Source organism: Amphiura filiformis, chromosome 8 (assembly GCF_039555335.1).
Source record: "Amphiura filiformis chromosome 8, Afil_fr2py, whole genome shotgun sequence".
NCBI classification, from domain to species: Eukaryota; Metazoa; Echinodermata; class Ophiuroidea; order Amphilepidida; family Amphiuridae; genus Amphiura; species Amphiura filiformis.
This window is the reverse complement of record NC_092635.1, coordinates 31155743-31176397: the sequence shown is the minus strand read 5'-3', so window position 1 is coordinate 31176397 and position 20655 is coordinate 31155743. Positions and strand designations below refer to the sequence as shown.

Below are 20655 nucleotides of genomic sequence, written 5' to 3'. Positions count from 1 at the left end.
CGAATCATGGATTGATCATCAGAAAATGTTTGGTTGTGGGATGCCACATTTAAACCAAAAGTGGGGCAATGGCAGTGATACTAGTACAGTAGCCCCCCCCCCCCCTTACCAGGTAAAATAATGCCCCATATGTGGCACAGTGGTTTAGGATTTGCCTCTTGTACATGAGGTCCTGGGTTTAATCCACAGCAATGGTAACTTGCTGGGGTACTGGTTTGGGAAATATTTGAATTGGCAACATCTATAGATTTATAAATCAGACATCCTCTCTTTATAGAATGTGTGTACTCCATCCACCTTGGAATGGGGGGGGGGGGGGGCATCAGAAACAGTCTAGTTAAAGAGGCATTTCGTGATCCACAGTCTCATCCCCCCACTTTTCTCAAAAAAGTTGAGATTTTTATACGGTACCACAGGAAAGCTCTGACTGCATAATGTTTATGTACAAAAAATTTCTTGCAGATTTAAATCCGTTTTGCAAAAATATCGTAAAAAATTTGAAATTGCACACAGTGTCCTATGCACATAAATCATGAATAACTCGCAAACGCAAAATCGGAATCAACTGAAATGTTGGAAATAAGCTTTTTTCGTGGATATCTACTGAAAAATGTCATAAAAAGAGGAAGCTAGGATCACAAAATACTCCTTTTACAAAGAGCCATGCCATGTCCGTGCATGTAGCTCACAGTCCGTTTCAAAAAGAGTAAGGCATTAAACCCTGTCCCAATCCCATGTGTTGTTCGGATATTCACACATGTGCACTGTTGATAGGTTGCTATCCTGAACGAAGTGATCTGATTTGGATATTTATAATGGAATTGGGCAGGGTTTGAATTGGTTTAAAAATTTTGCGTAGCAGTTTTTGGCTAATTCCTCATAATCAAGATACTTACATATACTAAAGCACTATAAAAAGTGCTATACAAATGCAAAATTGGGTAGCAGTTACTTCAAAATATGGAGCAAACTGCTATGCGATACAGCCAAATTCGAACCCTGGAATTGGGTTCTCCTGGATTGTCAGCAATCCAAACAAACTGAAACAAAACTGAAATCATTCATTTGGTATATCCCCATCCAGTCATCCCCATCTAGCCCATGTTTCAATCAATTTTGAGATCAATGCAAAAATTACATTACACAATGACCAATTTTTGACCAAAAGTGGCCTAAAATAAGGTGACTATTTTATGCCAGAGACCAAAACACAAGACCCCTATTTACAGCACGTCCCTGTATGGTAATGTGTATTAAGGGGGTACTACACCCCTGCCCAATTTTGTGCCTATTTTTGCATTTGTCTCAAAAATTATAGCACATTGGTGACAAGTAAAATATGTATATTATAGGGGCAAAGACTGCAACTACTGTACTGAAAATTCAGCAACTCAAAGCAGGTAGTTATTGATTTATTGATCAAATATTGGTTTTCCCTCATTTTTGACTGTAACTCCACAACTATTATCTGTGCTGAAATTCCTGTGCAGTAGTTGCAGTCCTTGCCCTTATAATATACATATCTTACTTGTTATAATATACATATCTTACTTGTCCCCAATGTACTATAATTTGTGAGAAAAATGCAAAATGTGCACAAAATTGGGCAGGGGTGTAGTACACCCTTAAATATGAATCTAGACATTGTCAACTCTTGCTAAGATGTTTTAAAACCTTTTGCTCATATGTTATTAGATCTGTTTATCAGTATCACAAATGCTAGTTTTGCTGGCAGTGTAAATTACCTTCTTTAAGAAACATGTTTGCATACATTTTGTTCAGTATCCCTAGGAAAGCTGAGTACACATACATTTTGCACTCTGTACTATTCATCTTCCCTAAGATTGGCAAGATGCATCAATAATTTTCCCCTTTATCATATTTAATCACAAAGGGATTCAAGTTACAGTAAAATGATTTTTGCACAAGCCCGTTTTTTATTTCATACATTTTAAAGTTACATAGGAGCAAAATCAAATGTTTCAAATGCTTGTAATTATAATAATCATCATAATTATTGCTAATTATAATACTAGTATAAGCAGTTTCCTTATGAAATATATTCCTAATTTATAAAAAATGACCCTTTTTTGGCCTTGTGATTGAAATGGTGTGATTCTCTCCAGAATCTGTCATCTAATGATGTCTTAAATTTAGCTGCTGAATTTTTTCTTGCTTTTGTCTTAATTTTAATTACATTATATGCTGTAAAATAATGCTAATTCTACCAGCAAAATGAATGATAATGTCTGCAAATGTTTCAGTAAATGTTTCAGCAATAAATGAGCTGTTGATAAAGGAGCTGTTAAAATGGCCATGCACTGCTCCTTGTCCATTGCTACAAAAAAAATATCTAGTACTATTATATTGTATATTAAATGTGTATTTTTTGCAACAAATTTTGAGTTGCTTTGCTTGCAAGTGGAGCTGAGAGCTAGGAATTTCTGCTAAATTGTTCACAAGCTTGTGACAAATGATCCTCCTGCAGGATAATAAGATTAGAAGACCTTTTGAAGGATCAGAGTGTTTAAAATGATTAGCATGATTGTCAAGCCTTTTACAACGCAAGGACCATGCCCATTATGACAAGTAAATTTTGTATCATACCAAGAAATGCAGCCTTGATACACTTTTCTAAACCAGTCACATAACTATCATATTTGATGAAAATTGTACACTTTCTTCCGGGACTTTCTTTAAGGTGGTACTACGACTACACTCCTGATAAATTTTGTGACTAATTTAGCATTTTTCTCAAAAAATAACTACACACTGCAAAGAAAAGTTATGTATATTTTACGTCTCTTTGGTCAAAAAAGGTCCAAATTTTGGAAAAAAAGTCCACTTTTTCAAAATCCACCCCTAGTCCAAAAAGGTTCAAATTTTGAAAAAAAGGTCCACTTTTTCAAAATCAGCCCCCCCCCCAAAAATAAATCCTGGTTACGGGCCTGTCCATAAGATGAAAGTTCATGGTCCATAGATATTAATATGTATAGCACATAATGTATTGTGAATTTGGTTTAGAAGAAATGAGAATAAATCCTTGTTGCTATTGCTGAGCATGTTGTGATGTTGTTAATATAGCTTCAAGCAAGTAATTGATCAAGCTAAAAAAAGTTGTCATCAATTAATAATGTTTGATGGTTGATGCATCATTACTGATGGCCCTTCCATTTGTTTGCCTACCAATCTTCATAGATTTTGACCTGATTGCATCATTAAATCAAATTACCACACCACCATTGAAGATAGCAGCAAATATTTCCTATACTGAATCACATAAGGTGGTACATATGTGTGGACTGTGATAGCTGTACAGCTAAGCTTATTTGACTGATTTGAAATGATTAATTGTTGGCCCCAATTTGTTTGCCCAGGGCACTCAAGAATCTAAAAAGTGGAGGGAATGGATATCATTTTGTTTCCAAAATTTAAATTTTTTTAAATTTAAACTTAAAAAGCCAAAGGGAAGAAGCTTATTGCACATTTTGGCCAATTTTAGTATGTTACATCCCTAATCATGCATTTCATAGTCCAGCCAGGACTGGTCAAGTAATGATTATAATATCTAGAATCACTTGTCATGATGTCAATGTGGTAAAAACACTGCATTAATTTATCTCTACATTTGTTCATTAGTGGTGTGTCAAATCATTTCCACATCAAGCAACTATAAGTGACCTTGAGTATTTCTTTTCCGTTTTTTAATATAAAATTGTACAAATGTATGAGATTTTGTGGCACTGGGGAGTGAATCACACTGGCTGTGTTATAGATTCAAGTGTCTTTTGCATTAGGTGATGCTAGGTGAAAATTTGAATAATAATTTGTAATCTTGTCAAAGGGATGTAGTTTGATTGTTTTCTACATTAACCCCCTGAGCACTACCTGCTGATCTAACATTGCCTCTGATTGGTCAGTTACATTACATCTTCACTTTATTCACCAATCAGAATGGAGCTTTGCAAATAATTCACCCCAATTTTTTTGTGTGGTGAAATTATTGTAACAATATTGCTGATTGGTCCAATTGTTTTATCAAATTTATGGAACTCATTTTAAAAGATTGTACATTAGGCCTAGTATAGCTTTAATGAGAAAATCACATTCACAAAATATTGTGGGATGATCATCTTCATTTTGATTTAATGACATGATACATAAAACACCAAAGAAAAGTGGTGTTGTTTTTCATATTTGATTTAAATGACTGCATTGGCTTGATGGTATCATATCTAGTTCAACAGCTTAAGGAGTGAAGTGATTTGTGCCAGTTCTTTAATTTCCCCATATAAGAAGGCTTATTCTGACCCTCCAGAGGTATTAAAGTATCTCTAACCTTATTACCACACTCTAATCTATTAGTATTAAATATTTAAAATGTAGGGGATGGCTTTTTGCAGAGCTTAATTAGGGTAGATAAATGAACTATGTATTATTCATGACTATTATTATACTGTATAAAATGTGAGCATGCAAAGTGGAGTGGTTGCAATATACACTCGTAAAATATTGTAGGTCATTTCATGCTACAACTTGTGAACATTATTACTTATACAGTCTTGTATATGGACAATATGGACAATTTTTAATGATTATATTTATTACACCCATTAATAAAACTCATCATCAAGTTAAGGCAAATTGGATGGCAGACTCCATGTTTGTGCAGTTTTTTTAGCCATTTAACTAAAAAACTGCAGTGTACATTGTACTTATATTAATACAGTTAAAATTAAATAGGAAATGAGTCTAGGTTGCCAATAACCTCATTCATAATGTCCATGCACCTTGGAAGTTCTTGAGTTAGAACCAATAATATATCAAAACAAAATGTTTAGGGCATTCCCCCCTCTGGAAGTGACACCACTTATCAAGCCTTCTCTTTTATAGCCCCCACCACATATATTTCTCTTGTGTGGCAGCTTTATTTGTCTCAATAATTGATTGTAAATTCTGCTAGGTCATGCTTCTCACAACAAAAGACACACCCTCATTAATCTCCTACACGGGGGTGTGAATTTCAAATTTATTGCCCTAAAAACAATTTAGGTCATGTCTACATAACGGGGTGTATGGATTTGATCTGGAATGGCCATTGTTTTGTTACTCTTATTTCCCAAATTTGATGTCTTCAAATTAGAAGTTTTCATTGATTTGTATGGGTCCCTCCCTGCCTGAACATTTAAAAAAAACACTATTCAGTGATGTTCTCTAGAGGTATCTTATGCATCATACAAAATTACTGTCTACTGTATGATAGCATGCACAACACAGCTAATTGGCCAAGATAGGAAGTGGGGTTTCTGTCATTTTACATCATTATTTCAGTTTGAAGTGACCATAAAACTTTCCTGGCAGTTGTTACTAATATCATTTTGTAGTTTTTGGCAAAGAATAACAAAATTATAATTGTATATCATGGCTTCAAGGCTTAGATCTGCACCTACAGTATCATAGCTATCTACAGAAGATAGCAATTTCTGTTTTGTGTGGTAGGATAATAGTATCAGCATACACATTGATACACAGTGTCATATTTTCCCAACCACTATTCTTGTTTGGTTGACTGAATTGCTTTAATTTTGATAAATCAAACAGATCTCACCTTTATCTTGTTTACAAAATATCTACACTTGAAATTCAAGACAAAAATGTTGCTAGCTGACCAATGTGCAGATATATGGAGCAGACACTCCATTGATTGAAATGTAATGAAACCATACAATGCCTATGGGCAGTGAAGCCTATATCATCATCATTACTCCCCGCATCTCTTCGGGGATGTGGAGGAATTCCTGTTTAGCTTCCCATGAAATATTAATGTATCACTTTGATAGAGTGAGGCACATCACAGGTGCACAAGCTGAATGTGTGGAGGGACAACATCCAAGGACAACATGTCCTACTTTTATCAAAAATACCTGGACAAAATTCTGGCACAAAATTAGCCAAGTTGCTGTGTACTGTGTATAATATCTTTCTTTAAGGTGGTACTACTACACCCCTAGCAAATGTTTTGCCTATTTTTGCATTTTTCTCAAAAATTATAGCCAGTGCAGTAGTTGTAGTCCTTTGCCCCTATAACATACATATCTTACTTGTTTGTCACCAATACGGTATAATTTTTGAGAAAAATGAAAAGATAGGCACAGAATTTGCCAGGGGTGTAGTACCCCCTTAAGTAAATTTTGTTGCAACCATTTTAACCTTGTTGTGTGCCATTTAAATCACATCAATGAGAATTGCAAATTCCAGATTCTATAATTATTCATTGTAAAAAAAATATGTGTTATTTTTATGATAGTTTTATTTTTTATTTTTGTTTTTATCTCAACAGATTGGTAAACTACCATATCCAAGACGATGGCAAACAGAGTCTACCATTACAGCAATTTTTCTCGTGGCCAAGTTATTGAGTGGACCACAGGTAGCATTGAACCATGCAAAAGTTGGCTTCTACTGCCCGCAGAAAACCTCTGGCCAGAATGGTTGAGAGGAATTTTATACCTTGCAGCGATGTTGTATTTATTTGTAGGAATCGCTATTGTAAGTGACGTTTTTATGTGTAGCATAGAAGTAATCACAAGCAAAAAGAAAAAAGTCGTCCGATGGGATCCGGAGAGAAATCAAAAGTGGAAAGAGAAGTACTGGTTTGGAACGAAACCGTTGCTAATCTGACTCTGATGGCGCTGGGAAGCAGCGCACCGGAGATCTTACTGGCCGTCATGGAGACGTCCTTACACATTACAGAAGAACCATCAAAGAAAGATAGTCTGGGAACGTTCACCATTATTGGGAGTGCAGCATTCAATTTGCTCATGATAACTGCCCTATGTATTCTAAGTGTGCCTTCACCTCAAGTAAAAAGAATTAAAGAATTTGGTGTGTTTATGCTAACTGCTGCATGGTCCATATTTGCCTACCTTTGGATCTTAGTTGTAACTCTGTGGATCTCACCAGGACAAGTAGAAATTTGGGAAGCATGGCTCACATTAGGGTTTGCTGCACTTCTAGTACTTACTGCATATGCTCAGGACAGTGGCTGGTGGATTAAACGCACCAAAGTGAACGGGACTCCACTTGAATCAACTAGTCACGCGGTAAGTAATTTTATCTTCAGCAAGACAAAAGCTCCTGCAACCCAATACCCAGATAAACCTTTCACAGTTTCAAATCAAGCCAACTGACCATTAAGCACAAAAACACAAAATGTGAATAGCATTTTTTTACTGGCAAAGCATTTTTAGTCAAAGTCATATGGTTGAGGAATATGTCTCAAGAACCACATTCAAGGGTTCAATCAATCAATCAATCAATCAATCTTTTATTTTTCATCAATCTCATAAAGCATACAATGTAACAACAGAGGTAAATTAAATTATTGCACATTAACAAGTATTGATGAAGGCAGGTACATCACAAGGCCAAGAGGCCTGAAAACGATGTACCACCTTATAACATATAATTATAATTGTACATTAAATAATCAAAACATTAATTATACACAAAAACATAAAAAAACATACAAAGAACCCATCTTAAGTTATAAAAATACAAATTAAAGCAACAAATAATTTAGCAGTGTTTGTGTGATAATACATTATGGTGAATTGTATACAGAGTCGGCAAAAACAAGATATTATGAGATTTCTAGACAAGAAGGCCACATACGCAGTAGCTGCCAGGTGTTAGATTTGGCATGTTAAAGCACTTGAAAGAAAACATGTAGCATAGGGCAGCTATTGCGAGGTCTTTTGGCCCTGAACCCTCTAATCGTTGAATTTTGTAAAAATCTCTGTAATGAGGTCTATGTGCTTCTTTTCACGCTGCTATACCATAGCTATGACTGCAAATTTTGATAGCAAATTTGTGCTATTCCAGTTGAAATATATATACCCCCTATGGAAGACAAGCCTTAATCTCTCACACAGAGGATGTAGATTTCAAATGGAGGCACCCATTCAGGTAAACCCATTTGAAATTCATGCTTGTGTGGATGAAATGCTTTGAGCATGTTTTAAACAGATTAATTGAGTAGGGTAAAGTACACGGATCACTATGCCCTTTGTTTGGAGCAAATCGACCATACGGTTTCCATAATACATCAATTTATATTTTCTTTGTATCCTATTGTTTTTGTCAATAATCAATATAGTTAATGAGCTAAAAGGACTGGGAAGGCTCATTAATATGTAATTGCTAAAAATCAATGCATAAATGTTCAGGGTACTTTTATTTTGCATACTTTTGCCTTGAAACTTGGTCAAAGTATTTCTAATATGTTCTAATGTATTATAAAGTGAAGCCACCCTCTAATTTGCATATTTGCATAATTAATGAGCTAATTTGCATAATTGCTAATTAATTATGCAAATATGCAAATTAGGGGTGGCTTCACTATATAATACATTAGAACATATTAGAAACACTTTGACCAAGTTTCAGGGCAAATGTATGTAACATAAAAGTACCCTGAACATTTATGCATTGTTTTTTAGCAAAATATTGGCAAAAATTATATGTTAATGAACTTCTCCAGTCATTTTAGCTCATTACTTTATTGATTATTGATAAAAACAATAAGATACAAAGAAAATATAAATTGATATATTTTGAAAACCGGATGTCCGATTTGCTTCAAGCAAAAGGCATAAGTGTGCTTTGCTCTACTCAATTAATCTGTTTAAAACATGCTTAGAACACTTCCATAATGCCTCCAATACCACAATAGGTCTTCCATATGGGTGTACATGTACAAAATGTATGGATTTCAAATGGAATAGCCTAGCAATTCAGAAAACTGTCAGGCAGATTTATCCCTAAGAGCTCCTAAGTGCCACCTTCTCTTTCAAATAATTTAGCTGAATAGCCTCTGGTTTCTCCCTGTAATTGCTTCTGATTTTGACATGAAACTTGACCACAAGATCTAAAATTACACAAACTATCTATAGATGCAAATAATGTACATTGTAGAGTGTGTTTTAAAGGCCCATTCAGTGATTTGCAAAGAAAAAAGGATCGTAAAAATCATCAAAATCATCAAAATCTAGGCTTTGGTATCTTTGTTAGTGCTAACATAGCCTGCTTGTGGTTAAGCTGAAAGTGGTATACTAAATACAGTCAAAGATCTGTAATTTCTCTACTTCAGTAGAGAAATTATCTACATGTATAATATTTGAATTGGACTTCGTTTGTTTGCTAAATTTTCATTTCAAAAATGCCTAATGACAATTGTAATGACTTATCCTTCACTTTTAGGAAAATATACACAATTTTTTACACTTTCGATAAAATCACTGAATGGACATTTAAGACTTTGCGACATCCACACACATACATATAAGTATAAATTGTTAAGCATAACAATGTTAACTCTCTAAAAGTATCTTGGTTGATCAGAAGAAACCTATCAACATATTAAGCCAATCCATCATATAATGATCAATAGCATGAAAATGCATTGCGTACGAATGCCATTATAGCGAGTTTCCCGCACACAATACATTGCCATTCTGTGAGAGGAAATTAATTGTGGCACATTATTATTATGGAGGCATTAGCGGTAGTTTGCATAGGATTACCTAGCCATTCATTACCAATCATTTATTGCATGTTAGACTGATTAAATGAAGTAATGTCTACTTGAAGGCCTGGCAACTCACTAGTTCATTAAAAAATAAATATGCGTAAAAGAGTTAATTTGATGAATAATATACAGCAGTAACAGCATATTTCTATTTTATATCATGAACTCATACAGGCCTTTAGCCAGAATATATTTGAAGGGGTAGGGCAGGCTCAAAGGTAACCTTTTGTGAAATTTTCCTTTAAAAAAGAGCTAATTTCAATGTTTTATCAAGAAAAGTGTACATTTTGTGAATTTTTCCTTTTTTTCAATTCCATTTTTTACAGATTAAGTTTTTGGTTTAACTTTCAGGTTAAGTTTTTGGATAAAAAATACGATATATTGGTTGAATCTCAATAGCTTGCCCATTGATTTTCCAGTGACCTGACAATGCATGTGCATTGAACGGTAAATAACCATGTGCAAGAGCAACACACAAACACCCTGATCAGCTCAATGATTTAATGCGAAAAAATAGGGCAAATGTTTTCATATGTTGGTCTGATCACTTCCAGGCTATGTATATTATCACTATCAGCACACCCAGATATATCATACTCTTTACAAATCTAATTTTTGAGGATTTTGTAGATTTTCTAATTTAGCACTAGCAAATCACCCTTTAAACACATTGTGCATTAGCTACTTGTTTCCACTTAAAAACTTGCTAAGTTGGTTTACAAAATTGCAAAAATCCGATTTTTGGTGATTTTGACTAAATTTTAATGATGTTGTAGATTTTCTAATTTAGCAAATCACCGAAAAAATCCAAACCGGCCCCTTAATTAAACATATTATGAATTAGCTGCTTGTTTGCACTTAAAAACGTGCTAATATGTTGGTTGGCAAGGAGCACCACTTCAGAAATCTTGTCAAGGAGGTGTACAAGTGGGCAACGCCAATATGAAATAAAGTTGTCGTCAATTTCCTTTGTATTTTCATGATGGTAAATGGTATTCACTGGTGAATAGGACACTTTAAATGTTTGATGTATCAATTATACTATACATAAGTTCTTCATGGACATGAATAATTTTTTGTAGGTAATAAATTTTGTTCACAACATCATAATTCAAGTTGCTTCAGAATATTGATAATAAACACACATTACATATGGTTTCTGCTGTATAACATACATGTATTATTAGAAATAAGAACACATTAGAATTGATTTCTCCTATTATTGATGTTGTGTTGGTGCTCCAGTTGATAAATATAACACAGACTCAAATAAATTTTTACTACTTTCCAAGTTTTTTTTGGTCAATTATTTGACGTCATCTAATGATTTTGTTATATAACAATTAAATTCTTCGAAATAGCAATCAAACCAGGTACAATGTTGAATATATATCTCAACAATTGCACGTAGCCCTACATGGAGTAATAGACCTTTTCATATCAAAGTTTTTCGCAGCTGTTGGGCGCAGCATTTACGCTATCTAGTCACGTGGTTGTGCTTTGTGTAATGCATGTCACCGGTGTTCGCTTATGTGCATCTACGCGAGCGTATTATGATGCGTACATACCTGGTGCATGTGACCTGGTTTCCAAACATTACCGAAGTTGATTGGAAAAAAATCCTTAGAAATAGCAACTTCACTACTTTTGTCTTGGGAAACACTCAAAAGACCTGTGACATCCTACAAAACTAGTTTTGGTAGAAGGCTGATCCCGTCCTTCCTGCTTGCATGTAATCATTGGTAATTGTAAAATGTAATTTTGTGAAATTGACAATTCATTCAAATATTTTACCAACCTACTTTTTACATAAATCATGTTTGTCGACAACTATCCCATGATGCATAGCAAACTAGTTTAAATTAAATAATGCCACTGTTTTGGTTGTTTTTCAACACTGGCATAGCGTGGGTAATCATATTTTGGGGGGCACTGACCATGATTGGGGGGCTCCAGGTCTGATGGGCGGGGGCACAAGCCATTTTTTGGCACTTTAAAAAAACTGAATTTGACACAAACAACACCAGAGGTGCCTAATCAAGCATACGATATGATATTGAAATAATATCTATAATATAATATTATATGAAAAGCCTCTGTGACATTTGATGTTGAATTAGTAATTTTCATTCTGTAGAAAAAGTGGTTGTCAAGAGTAATTTGTTGTGAAAGGCTTCTCAGATCTGTGTTCTTATTTGAACGCTAGTAAGAGTAACGAGTTATTTAATATTCCCGTACTTGAAACACTAAATTAGCATTTGTATCTTGCTTTTTTTTTCTGCATGAATGTAGCCCTATTCACATACTACTACATGTATACTGTGTATATACATGTATGTGCCACATATTGAAATGGGCTATTCCTGTTGAAATCTATAGACCCCTATGGAAGACATGACCTTAAACATGTTAAATCTCTCACACAGTGGGTGTAGTTCACTCCCTGTGTGAGAGATTAAGGTCATGTCTTCTGGTGGGGGTGTATGGATTTCATCTGGAATCGCACAATGTACCCAATGCCCTTGAAGTGTACAATGTACTCTGAAGAAACTACGGTTTCTTGTACTTATTACTTGAAAACTCTATAGACTGAAATCATAGATTATCAAAATGCTGAAATGAACATTTTTGATTTTATTGAAAATGGGGAATTGTCAAGATTTCACAATATATTGTAATCCTTTTAAAGCCTAAGTTGAGCAATTGGTTACCATGGTTACAGCCTTTTCCCAGTAGGCAGGGGCATAGCCAGCTTTCTTGGTCAGGGGGGGCAAAATAAAAATTTTGGGGCACAGACAAAAAAATATGCAGTTGCATCATACAATACATAGAGACTGCATGTCTTCGAGCTTCCCGAAAAGGGCCTTATTGGGATGATGTGCGCGCGTAGCACGAAAAAAATGGTATTTTACACTATTTTCGCCCATTATCCGGATAAAAAAAGGGCTTTATTGTTACAATGTGCGCGCGTAGCGCGGAAAAATTTTGTATTCTACACTATTTTGGCCCTGAATTTTGCTAGAAAAGGGGCTCCTTGCCCTTTTTCTTTTCCTTTGCCCTCTTTTTTTTTTGTCAGAGGGGCACTTTTTCTTTCATTTTTTGTCAGGGGGGCACTCTGCCCCCCCTGCCCCCCCGCTGGCTACGCTACTGCCAGTAGGACCAAAGTGTGTTTCTGACTTTTTAACACACAATTATATAGAATCATTCAGGCCCCAAAAAAAGAAGAATGTCTGTCTCAGTAGGGAAGTGATCTATCTCACTTCCCTGGTCTCAGACACCAGCGTGTACGTGTTTGCCGGCAAACGAGGACACACACAAGATTGTTCACTCTTAACTGCGGACTTAGCTCCAACCGAGGACCGTCCTCAGTCTCAAACTGCTGCAAAAGACCTCAAATGCATGCTAAATGCATTTGAGCGATATTTGCTCAAAACCGCGGACCATACGGGTAAAAACTATAGTTCGCAGTTGATAGCTAAAATTCCATTTCGTATCATAAAAAACACCATACACACGTCCGCGGTTAGATAGCAATACAGTGTCCGCACACTGGGGTGCGCATTGCTATGTGAACTCCAATTAGCATATGTCCCGGGCGTATGTATATATGTATGCAAATTTTACTAAGTTTCTGTTTTTGAATATCAAAAAGTACATAAACATTGTGCCTTGACTGCAAAAAAAAAAAAGAATAACTAAATATCGCATACATCGTATAGCTCATTTTCAAAAGCATAGCACTTCGCTTTTTATATGTGTCAGAGACAGACTTTCTTTTTTTGGTCCATCTTGTCCTTGAATATTAATTTCCATACAAATAATACAAGATGTGTTGTTTTGTTTACTCATTATCTCTTAATTTAGCTAATTAAGAACTAATCAATTACAGAATGTCTTTTGTGTTCTTCACAAACAAATGCTAATGACAAACTGATAATTGGACAAGACGGTTAAATCAGCTCCGTATCCTTGACAGTTGGATTTTACCATGGCAACAGATCACTTGTCTTTAACAATATGTTGACAGTTGCTATGACAATATTTGTTCATCAGTGGATTATAATGAACCTTTAATAGAACATCTTGTTTCTGCTTATTTGCTAAAATATGCTGTCCAATTTCATCCGTGTATGTGATGTATAATACCCAGCAATGTTTTGAAACGTTAAAATCTTGTTAAAAACACATTTTAGGTTTGGTCAAAACGTTTTAACATTTTAAAAACATTTTATATGAAAAACACTACAACAACATTTTAAAAATATTGTCAAAGTGTTATTGCAAAATATTTCATCAACAATTTTTAATGACATTATGTTAGAATTTTTTTCATCAAGTTTAAAAAAAATTATGAATATTATTAAATAAAGAAATGGAGCTCAAGCAAACTAGTATTATATTAAGGAGAGAAAAATCAGAACTGTTTGGATTCGAACCAGCGTGCACTCACAATTACATAGGCCGCCCTATATACATGCAATATTTTTGTTGCAACAAAACATACCTTGGTGTTTATTATGTTTACTGCTTGACTCTTTAATCGTTAAGAGAATGCGATACCATAGGTGACGATAAATAAGAAATAAACATCCTGTTCTACAGACCCGACAAACTTGCTTTTTGCATTTTGCACATTTTTTTAATTGGACAATATTTAAAATATGTTTGCAAAGAAAAAAAATTAGGGTCATTTAGCCTCTTTCAGATAAAAAAATCCCAACTGACCGACAGAGAGTACTTGGCAAGTCCGTCCACCCGTAGAACACTAGAACAGAGGTTTTGTCACCGTATCTTGCTTCTGGCAGGCCTGGCACATTGGAGCACTCTGTATATTTATATTGTACTGAACCTGATTTGTTTGTTTTTTCATTTTAGCCTTTTGGTTGGCCCCCACTGCAGGTAATTTCACCAGTTTTCAAATCTTGGATACACCCATGTGATTGATGAATAAAGTAATCAAAATATATTTTATATCATTATTAAAAGGAAGCAAAATCATTTCCATTGGCTTTATGCATGATTATTGTCTTATGCAAGCATTAATCAAATTTGTTTGATGTTTTATGTGTACACAATTACCCATCTTGGATAATTTTGCATTTTACTACATGGTATGAAAACAAATCAGGGGTCTGTTTTTTCTTCGCTTTAGAGGAAACAATGTTAAAAGCTTGCAATGGTTATTGACATGGAAATAAGTACTTCCTTTATGATGACCACTTAACATTGACATGAAATCAATAGATAATTATCTCAAACATATACAACTAAAGTACTTCTTGTTTGGTGCTTTTAAAACAATTTCTATAAATAATGATATGTGTCCTTGATTGACAAGTATGAGATCTCTTCCTAAATATTGCAGATAATGATCATGATGATGAGGCAAAATATTATTTTTTGCCGGTAAATTTTTTTTACCCTCTGTTACTGACCAAAATTCTGAAAATTTGCAAAAATGTTTTTGGAAATTTTACAAATGAGAATATTTTAAGCCCTACCAACTGTACAAATGAGAATACCAACCCTAATTTTTGAATTTCAGGGAAATGGATGCTTTTTCACTTGTTTTATCTTATAAATGTGTTATGCTAAAATGCAAATTGACAATTCAAAACAATTTAGAACACAAATGTCTGAAATATTACAGTACATGCATACCATGGAAGTAATCCTCTACTTACATGCCCATACCAACCTCTCTTTGTAGTGGTGAGAATGAATGATTGCTCTGAGAAGAAAAAATCCATCATTTTACCATTGGGAACACATACATTTTTCGCAATGCCTGATATTAATGATATTAAATGTAACTAAAAAATTGAAAAGAGCATGACAAAAACTGTCAATTAGTATTTTAGGATTTTTTCCAGTTGGGCCTAAAAATAATTGTTTGATTTGTGTAACTCGACCGACCCTAACATTACTGACCCGACCTTTTTTTTTTTTTTTTTTTTTTGCAAAATAAATAGAAAATAAATAAATAAGTTCCAAGGCTTTCATCAAATGCAATTTACAGCTTTAAAAGTAAACACAAAATTAATCCCTACCTACCTACCTTTTTTTAATGTTATGCCAATCATATAATTTTTTAGGCCTTATCTGGATATCACAGTATATCAGGATGTCAATTTGGTCCACTCTTGTTGACAAAGAGTAAATATTAAAATTAATGTATTTTTTACACCAACACACAGACATTGTTATTTCAAGTTCATTAGGCCGTATGCAGACTTTTTATTAGACATAAAATATTGGATGTAACATATCTACGTTATTTAATCTATTGCCATTCTATTTCCAGTAATGTTTAAGTTCTAACGAATGTTTGATGACGTAAAATCGATAATATATTTCTACCAGATATTATACGTAACATATTATCGATTTTACGTCATCAAACATTCGTTAGAACTTAAGCATAACTGTAAATAGAATGGGACTAGATTAAATAATGCACGGAGTCTGCATACTGCCTTAGCCTGAAATCATGTGTTGAGCATGTAGGTGTAAATCTAAGTGTTTGATTGATTTTCAATTTGTTGAAGACATCATTTCACAATTTTATTTAGATCATATTTTTATTGAAAATATATAGCTGTTGAGAAGAGAAAGGTCAGGTTGCACATTTTATATAAGCAAAAAAGAAGGAAGGTTTGCCTCTACTATGGTTTCAAAGGAGATTGGAAACGTAATGCGATATGTGGTTTTTTCCCCGAATGATTTTCGGACTTCTTTACTTCGCTGGGTAATTTATTTAAAACAGCCTAAAAAAGGAAAAATGAGAAGAAGTTTGATTGAATCTGACTAAGGGCGATGATCCAGCCAGGGGCATTAATCTGCAAGCTTTACTCACTAGGCTATCTCTCTTAATTTTCTGAAAAAGGAAAAATAAGAAGAAGTTTGATTGAATCAGAAAATTAAGAGAGATGGCCAAGTGAGTAAAGCTTGCAGCTTAAATGCCCCTGGCTGGATCACCGCCCTTAGTCATACTAATAAAAGTAATTGCCATTTTGAGCAATTACATTACTTATTAAAATATACCTTAAACTTTTATTCTGATGCCTGAAACTTTATTTATATTAAACATCTTATTTTTGAGTTTTACTGTTTTACATTATTTTTGGATATCCTAAATAAGAATTTTTTTTACACAGATGATTTACATATCGAAATACAGTACCCCCATCACTAAAGTCAGTCTTGGCATCATGGTTGTGTTTGTTCTGGGTTCTGTTGAGCAACTAAGTAGCATTCTCTTTTCAACCTTAGATGCCATGTTATTTAATAAACTGAAGAAAAAACAAATAAAAGTAATTAAATTATAGCAGTGTTTGAAAAGCCAAAAGGCCATATGATGTCAAACTGCTGTTATGTGCTGTAGCCTGGGGATACTCAGTACAAATAAAGCATACAGGGATGTGCCATAAACATGGTTTGTATTGTCTGCCATTTGGTTTACCAATATGACCCCTGTTTCTATGCCCAGGCCCGTACGCAGGATTTTTTTGGGGGGGGTGCTGATTTTGAAAAAGTGGACTTTTTTCCAAGGGGGGGGCGATTTTGTAAAAGTGGACTTTTCCCCAAAATGTGGACCTTTTTATGCACGGGCCTGTCTATGCCAATTATGTTATATGGATGGGCCATTTTTCAAAATGTCCTCAATTTTTTTCAGAAATTAGACTCATTTTTGTCTCATACATAGCCAAAATGTTCAAAATTTACGAAAGATTTTGGGTAAAGTTGTAAATGTTGGTAAATTTGGTTTAAAGTGACCACTAATTTGGACTTTTGGAATATAAATGGGTCCAAATTTCTTTGAAAATTGGTATAACCAGCTATGGGTCCTCTGCGGCACATCCCATCCCAAACTTGAGTATTGGCACCTTCCCTGGGGCTATAATAGCTTGCCACCCATTTAATTCTACAACACACTGATATGTACAATTATGGACTGTATAAATTTACAGTACAATGTACATCATTTGCTGATTTTAATTGAAAAATAAAATTGCTTGAGCCTTGTAGAATAGGGAAAACGTATTGGATTTGTTTAAAGCAAATAAGGTATATGTTTGCTTAATAGCAATGTAGCCAATAAAATGCTCATGTTGATACTTTGGTGTGTCAATCATGCATTGCTACCTATCACATCAAAATGTCAGTGATGGTTAGGCCAATTTTCGTTACAATACTGGTATATTTTTAAATTTTGGTAGTCATTTAACATAACATAACTTAACATAACAACGGTGCTTAATATAGCGCAATACCAAAAATATGAACATTGCGCTTTACAAACATACAAAAATAACAACAGCAAAATACATTAGAAAATATATGTTTTAAGACCCTTTTTGAAAGATTCAACTGTGAGAGCAGTCCGTAGGGTAGCCGCTAACTGGTTCCAGAGGGTTGGACCAGACACACTAAATGAACCATCACCAATTTTTCTGTTACACCTGGGGATGACAATTTAACAATGTTTTGTACATGTGCACACAAAAAGCAAATTTTACAATAGGTCTTAGTAAAACTACTAAAATTTGCTAAGACTATCCCACAATGCATTAGGAAGACCAATGATATACAATTCATAGGACAGGCAAGGACATTGTTTCATATTATATTATTAATATCATGAAACATTAATGTACTAGTCTATACTCTGAATATTGATTAGGTCTGTGATGTCAGATATTGATTGCGACTTACCGAGATGTCACTCACTGCTTGCCATTCGGGACATGCAGGCCTTGTTTGTTGTAAAGTTTGATACGTTTTATTGGCTTGGAATACCTTACTGGAGAACTCTAGCTTTGAATTTGCACAGGAAAATTATGCTTTTGAAGCTAGAGTTCAAAGCTATTTTTTTTAGTAGATCATATTGACATTTTTTGCAATGCATGTTATATTTTGATGATATTAAAATTTGGATGATAGTTATTTTGACGAGTCTGTAGTAAAGGATTCCCATTTTGAACAGGCTAACATTAAAGTTGGAGTGTAAATTTAACAACATGATTTTTGATGCGATCACCCATGTTGAATTTCAGTGGGGTAAACAATTGCATCATTTCTGTGAACTTGCTGTGAAAATTGTAAATTTTGTTGTTGTTTTTTGTGGGGGCAACTGGGAAGAAAGATCTGACTGGGAAGCATTTCCCCCATGCCCCTCCCCTCTGGCACCATCATTGCTTATAAGGCCAATGATTCATCTCTTACTTGTGTCCAACAAAATCAAAACTCTGTATCTGCAATTGTGTTACTTTATAGATACTTCATTTTTTTGTGGGAGGCATACCCACCCCAGCAAACACACATTTTACAGAAAAGGTTTAAATGTCGAGTTATATAAAGGGTATAACATGATGCAAAACATTCTAATAGAATGCTATTTAACTGTTAACAAAATATTTTACAAAAAATCTTTATATAACCCGACATTTAAATCTTATTAAACCGTGTATTTGCTGAGGACTTATTCATTGAGTTCACTTCAGTTTTATAATATACCTGAGTCTCTAGTGATCCGAATAATGGGCTATTCCATTTAAAATCCACTACCTCTGTGGAAGATTTTGGAAATGTCTTCCACAGGGGGTCAGGGTTAATCATTTTGCAACCCATACTCCCCCTGTATTATGGCTTTACCTATATCTTTTACAACAGGAGTGAGTATTTCAAATGGAAGTTACCCAATTGTCTCTTCTATTCAAAACTCATACTCCCTCTGTGGAAGACTTTAGCTAAATCTTCCACAGGGGTAGTGTGGATTTTAAATGGAATAGCCCAATTACGGCACCAAAGTATTGAGAATGAAACAATGATCTGTCAGTGTAATCATTCCTTGGCTATTTATTTCTACTTCATTTCCCTAAAAGCCTGCATCCATTTGCCATCCAGTGTCAGCTGGCCGGAACTTGAGTTAATTACCGTACTTATTACCAAGCATAGCCACGCTGCATGCAACGACTCGCGTCTCAACATCTTTATTAAATGTTATGGTTTCGTGTGGTGTCAAGGTTCGGGCGTATCTGTATCAACCTGTCGTGAATTCTAAGAAAACAAAATACAAGATCAAGGTTAGCTTCTGGTTAGGTTAAGATTTAAAAATAAAATAAGATGCTGGCAGTGATCTTATCAATTTTAATGATTTTCTTGGATTTTCTTTGGAACTAAATTTTACTGTTTTTCTTGGAATTTTAATGATTTTTTTTACTAAATTTTACTGTTTTCTTGGAAATTTACTTGGTAAGAAGTAGTGAAATCAAAAGTTGGTACATTTAAAAAAATAAGAAGTAGCAAAATCAAAAGTTGACGAAAATCTTTTTTTTTAATATTCTACCTTCAAACCTCAATGTTTGTTATTGATGTGTTCAAGGTAAACCTATCGTGATGTATTATAAGTTTTGTGAAATTTGTTGTTTACTATATGGTGGTGTCTACATTTTTGATAAATAAGTCTAGAGGTACTTTAGTGCAAACACCACCAGGTCATGCTCCGCCAGTGGCGGCACCGCAGGGGTGGGGGCATGGGGAAATCCCCCCAGTCAGAACTCTTGCCTCCCTGTTTCCCCCAGTAAAATCCCAAAATTAGAAAATTTCCACTTTCTGCTTCAACCTGTCTTAAGTTGAATGGAATCATATCCAAAGAAGCATGAAAATTGATGAAACTGTCAGTCCTTGAGTGTCAGGTCATTTAATAAAAAACAACAATAAATAAATAAACAGGAATAAATATGGAAATTACTTTTCCTACTTGATGATACTTGATTTTTAAAGGAAACATAGAAATATTTTGTTTTTATTTTGTACATCTGGGTATTTTGTTTGATTGGTTAATATCAGTATTACTGTTATTTGTATATTAATATGTCACTGTTGATGAAAAAAGTGAGATCACTGTTTACTGACAACCATACAGAGAAAGGAGCTTGTGACTGTATAGCTAGCTGTGTGTGCATACACATGCGTTTGTGGGCATACATGCACACCAAGCATCTGCAAGCATTGGGCTCTCAATCTTAGACATGCTTTAAGGCATCTGTGCCTGACTACATAGG

General features: G+C 34.5%; 1 protein-coding gene across 1 annotated transcript in view; it reads left to right on the top strand.

Moving 5' to 3' along the window:
- LOC140158947 (sodium/calcium exchanger 1-like) overlaps positions 1 to 20655 on the top strand; it is a 145227-nt gene that overhangs the window by 694 nt on the left and 123878 nt on the right. The window contains 2 exon segments of the mRNA XM_072182237.1: positions 6341 to 6622; positions 6625 to 7103. Coding sequence (XP_072038338.1) covers positions 6367 to 6622; positions 6625 to 7103 — 735 coding nt within the window. The 5' untranslated portion in view covers positions 6341 to 6366.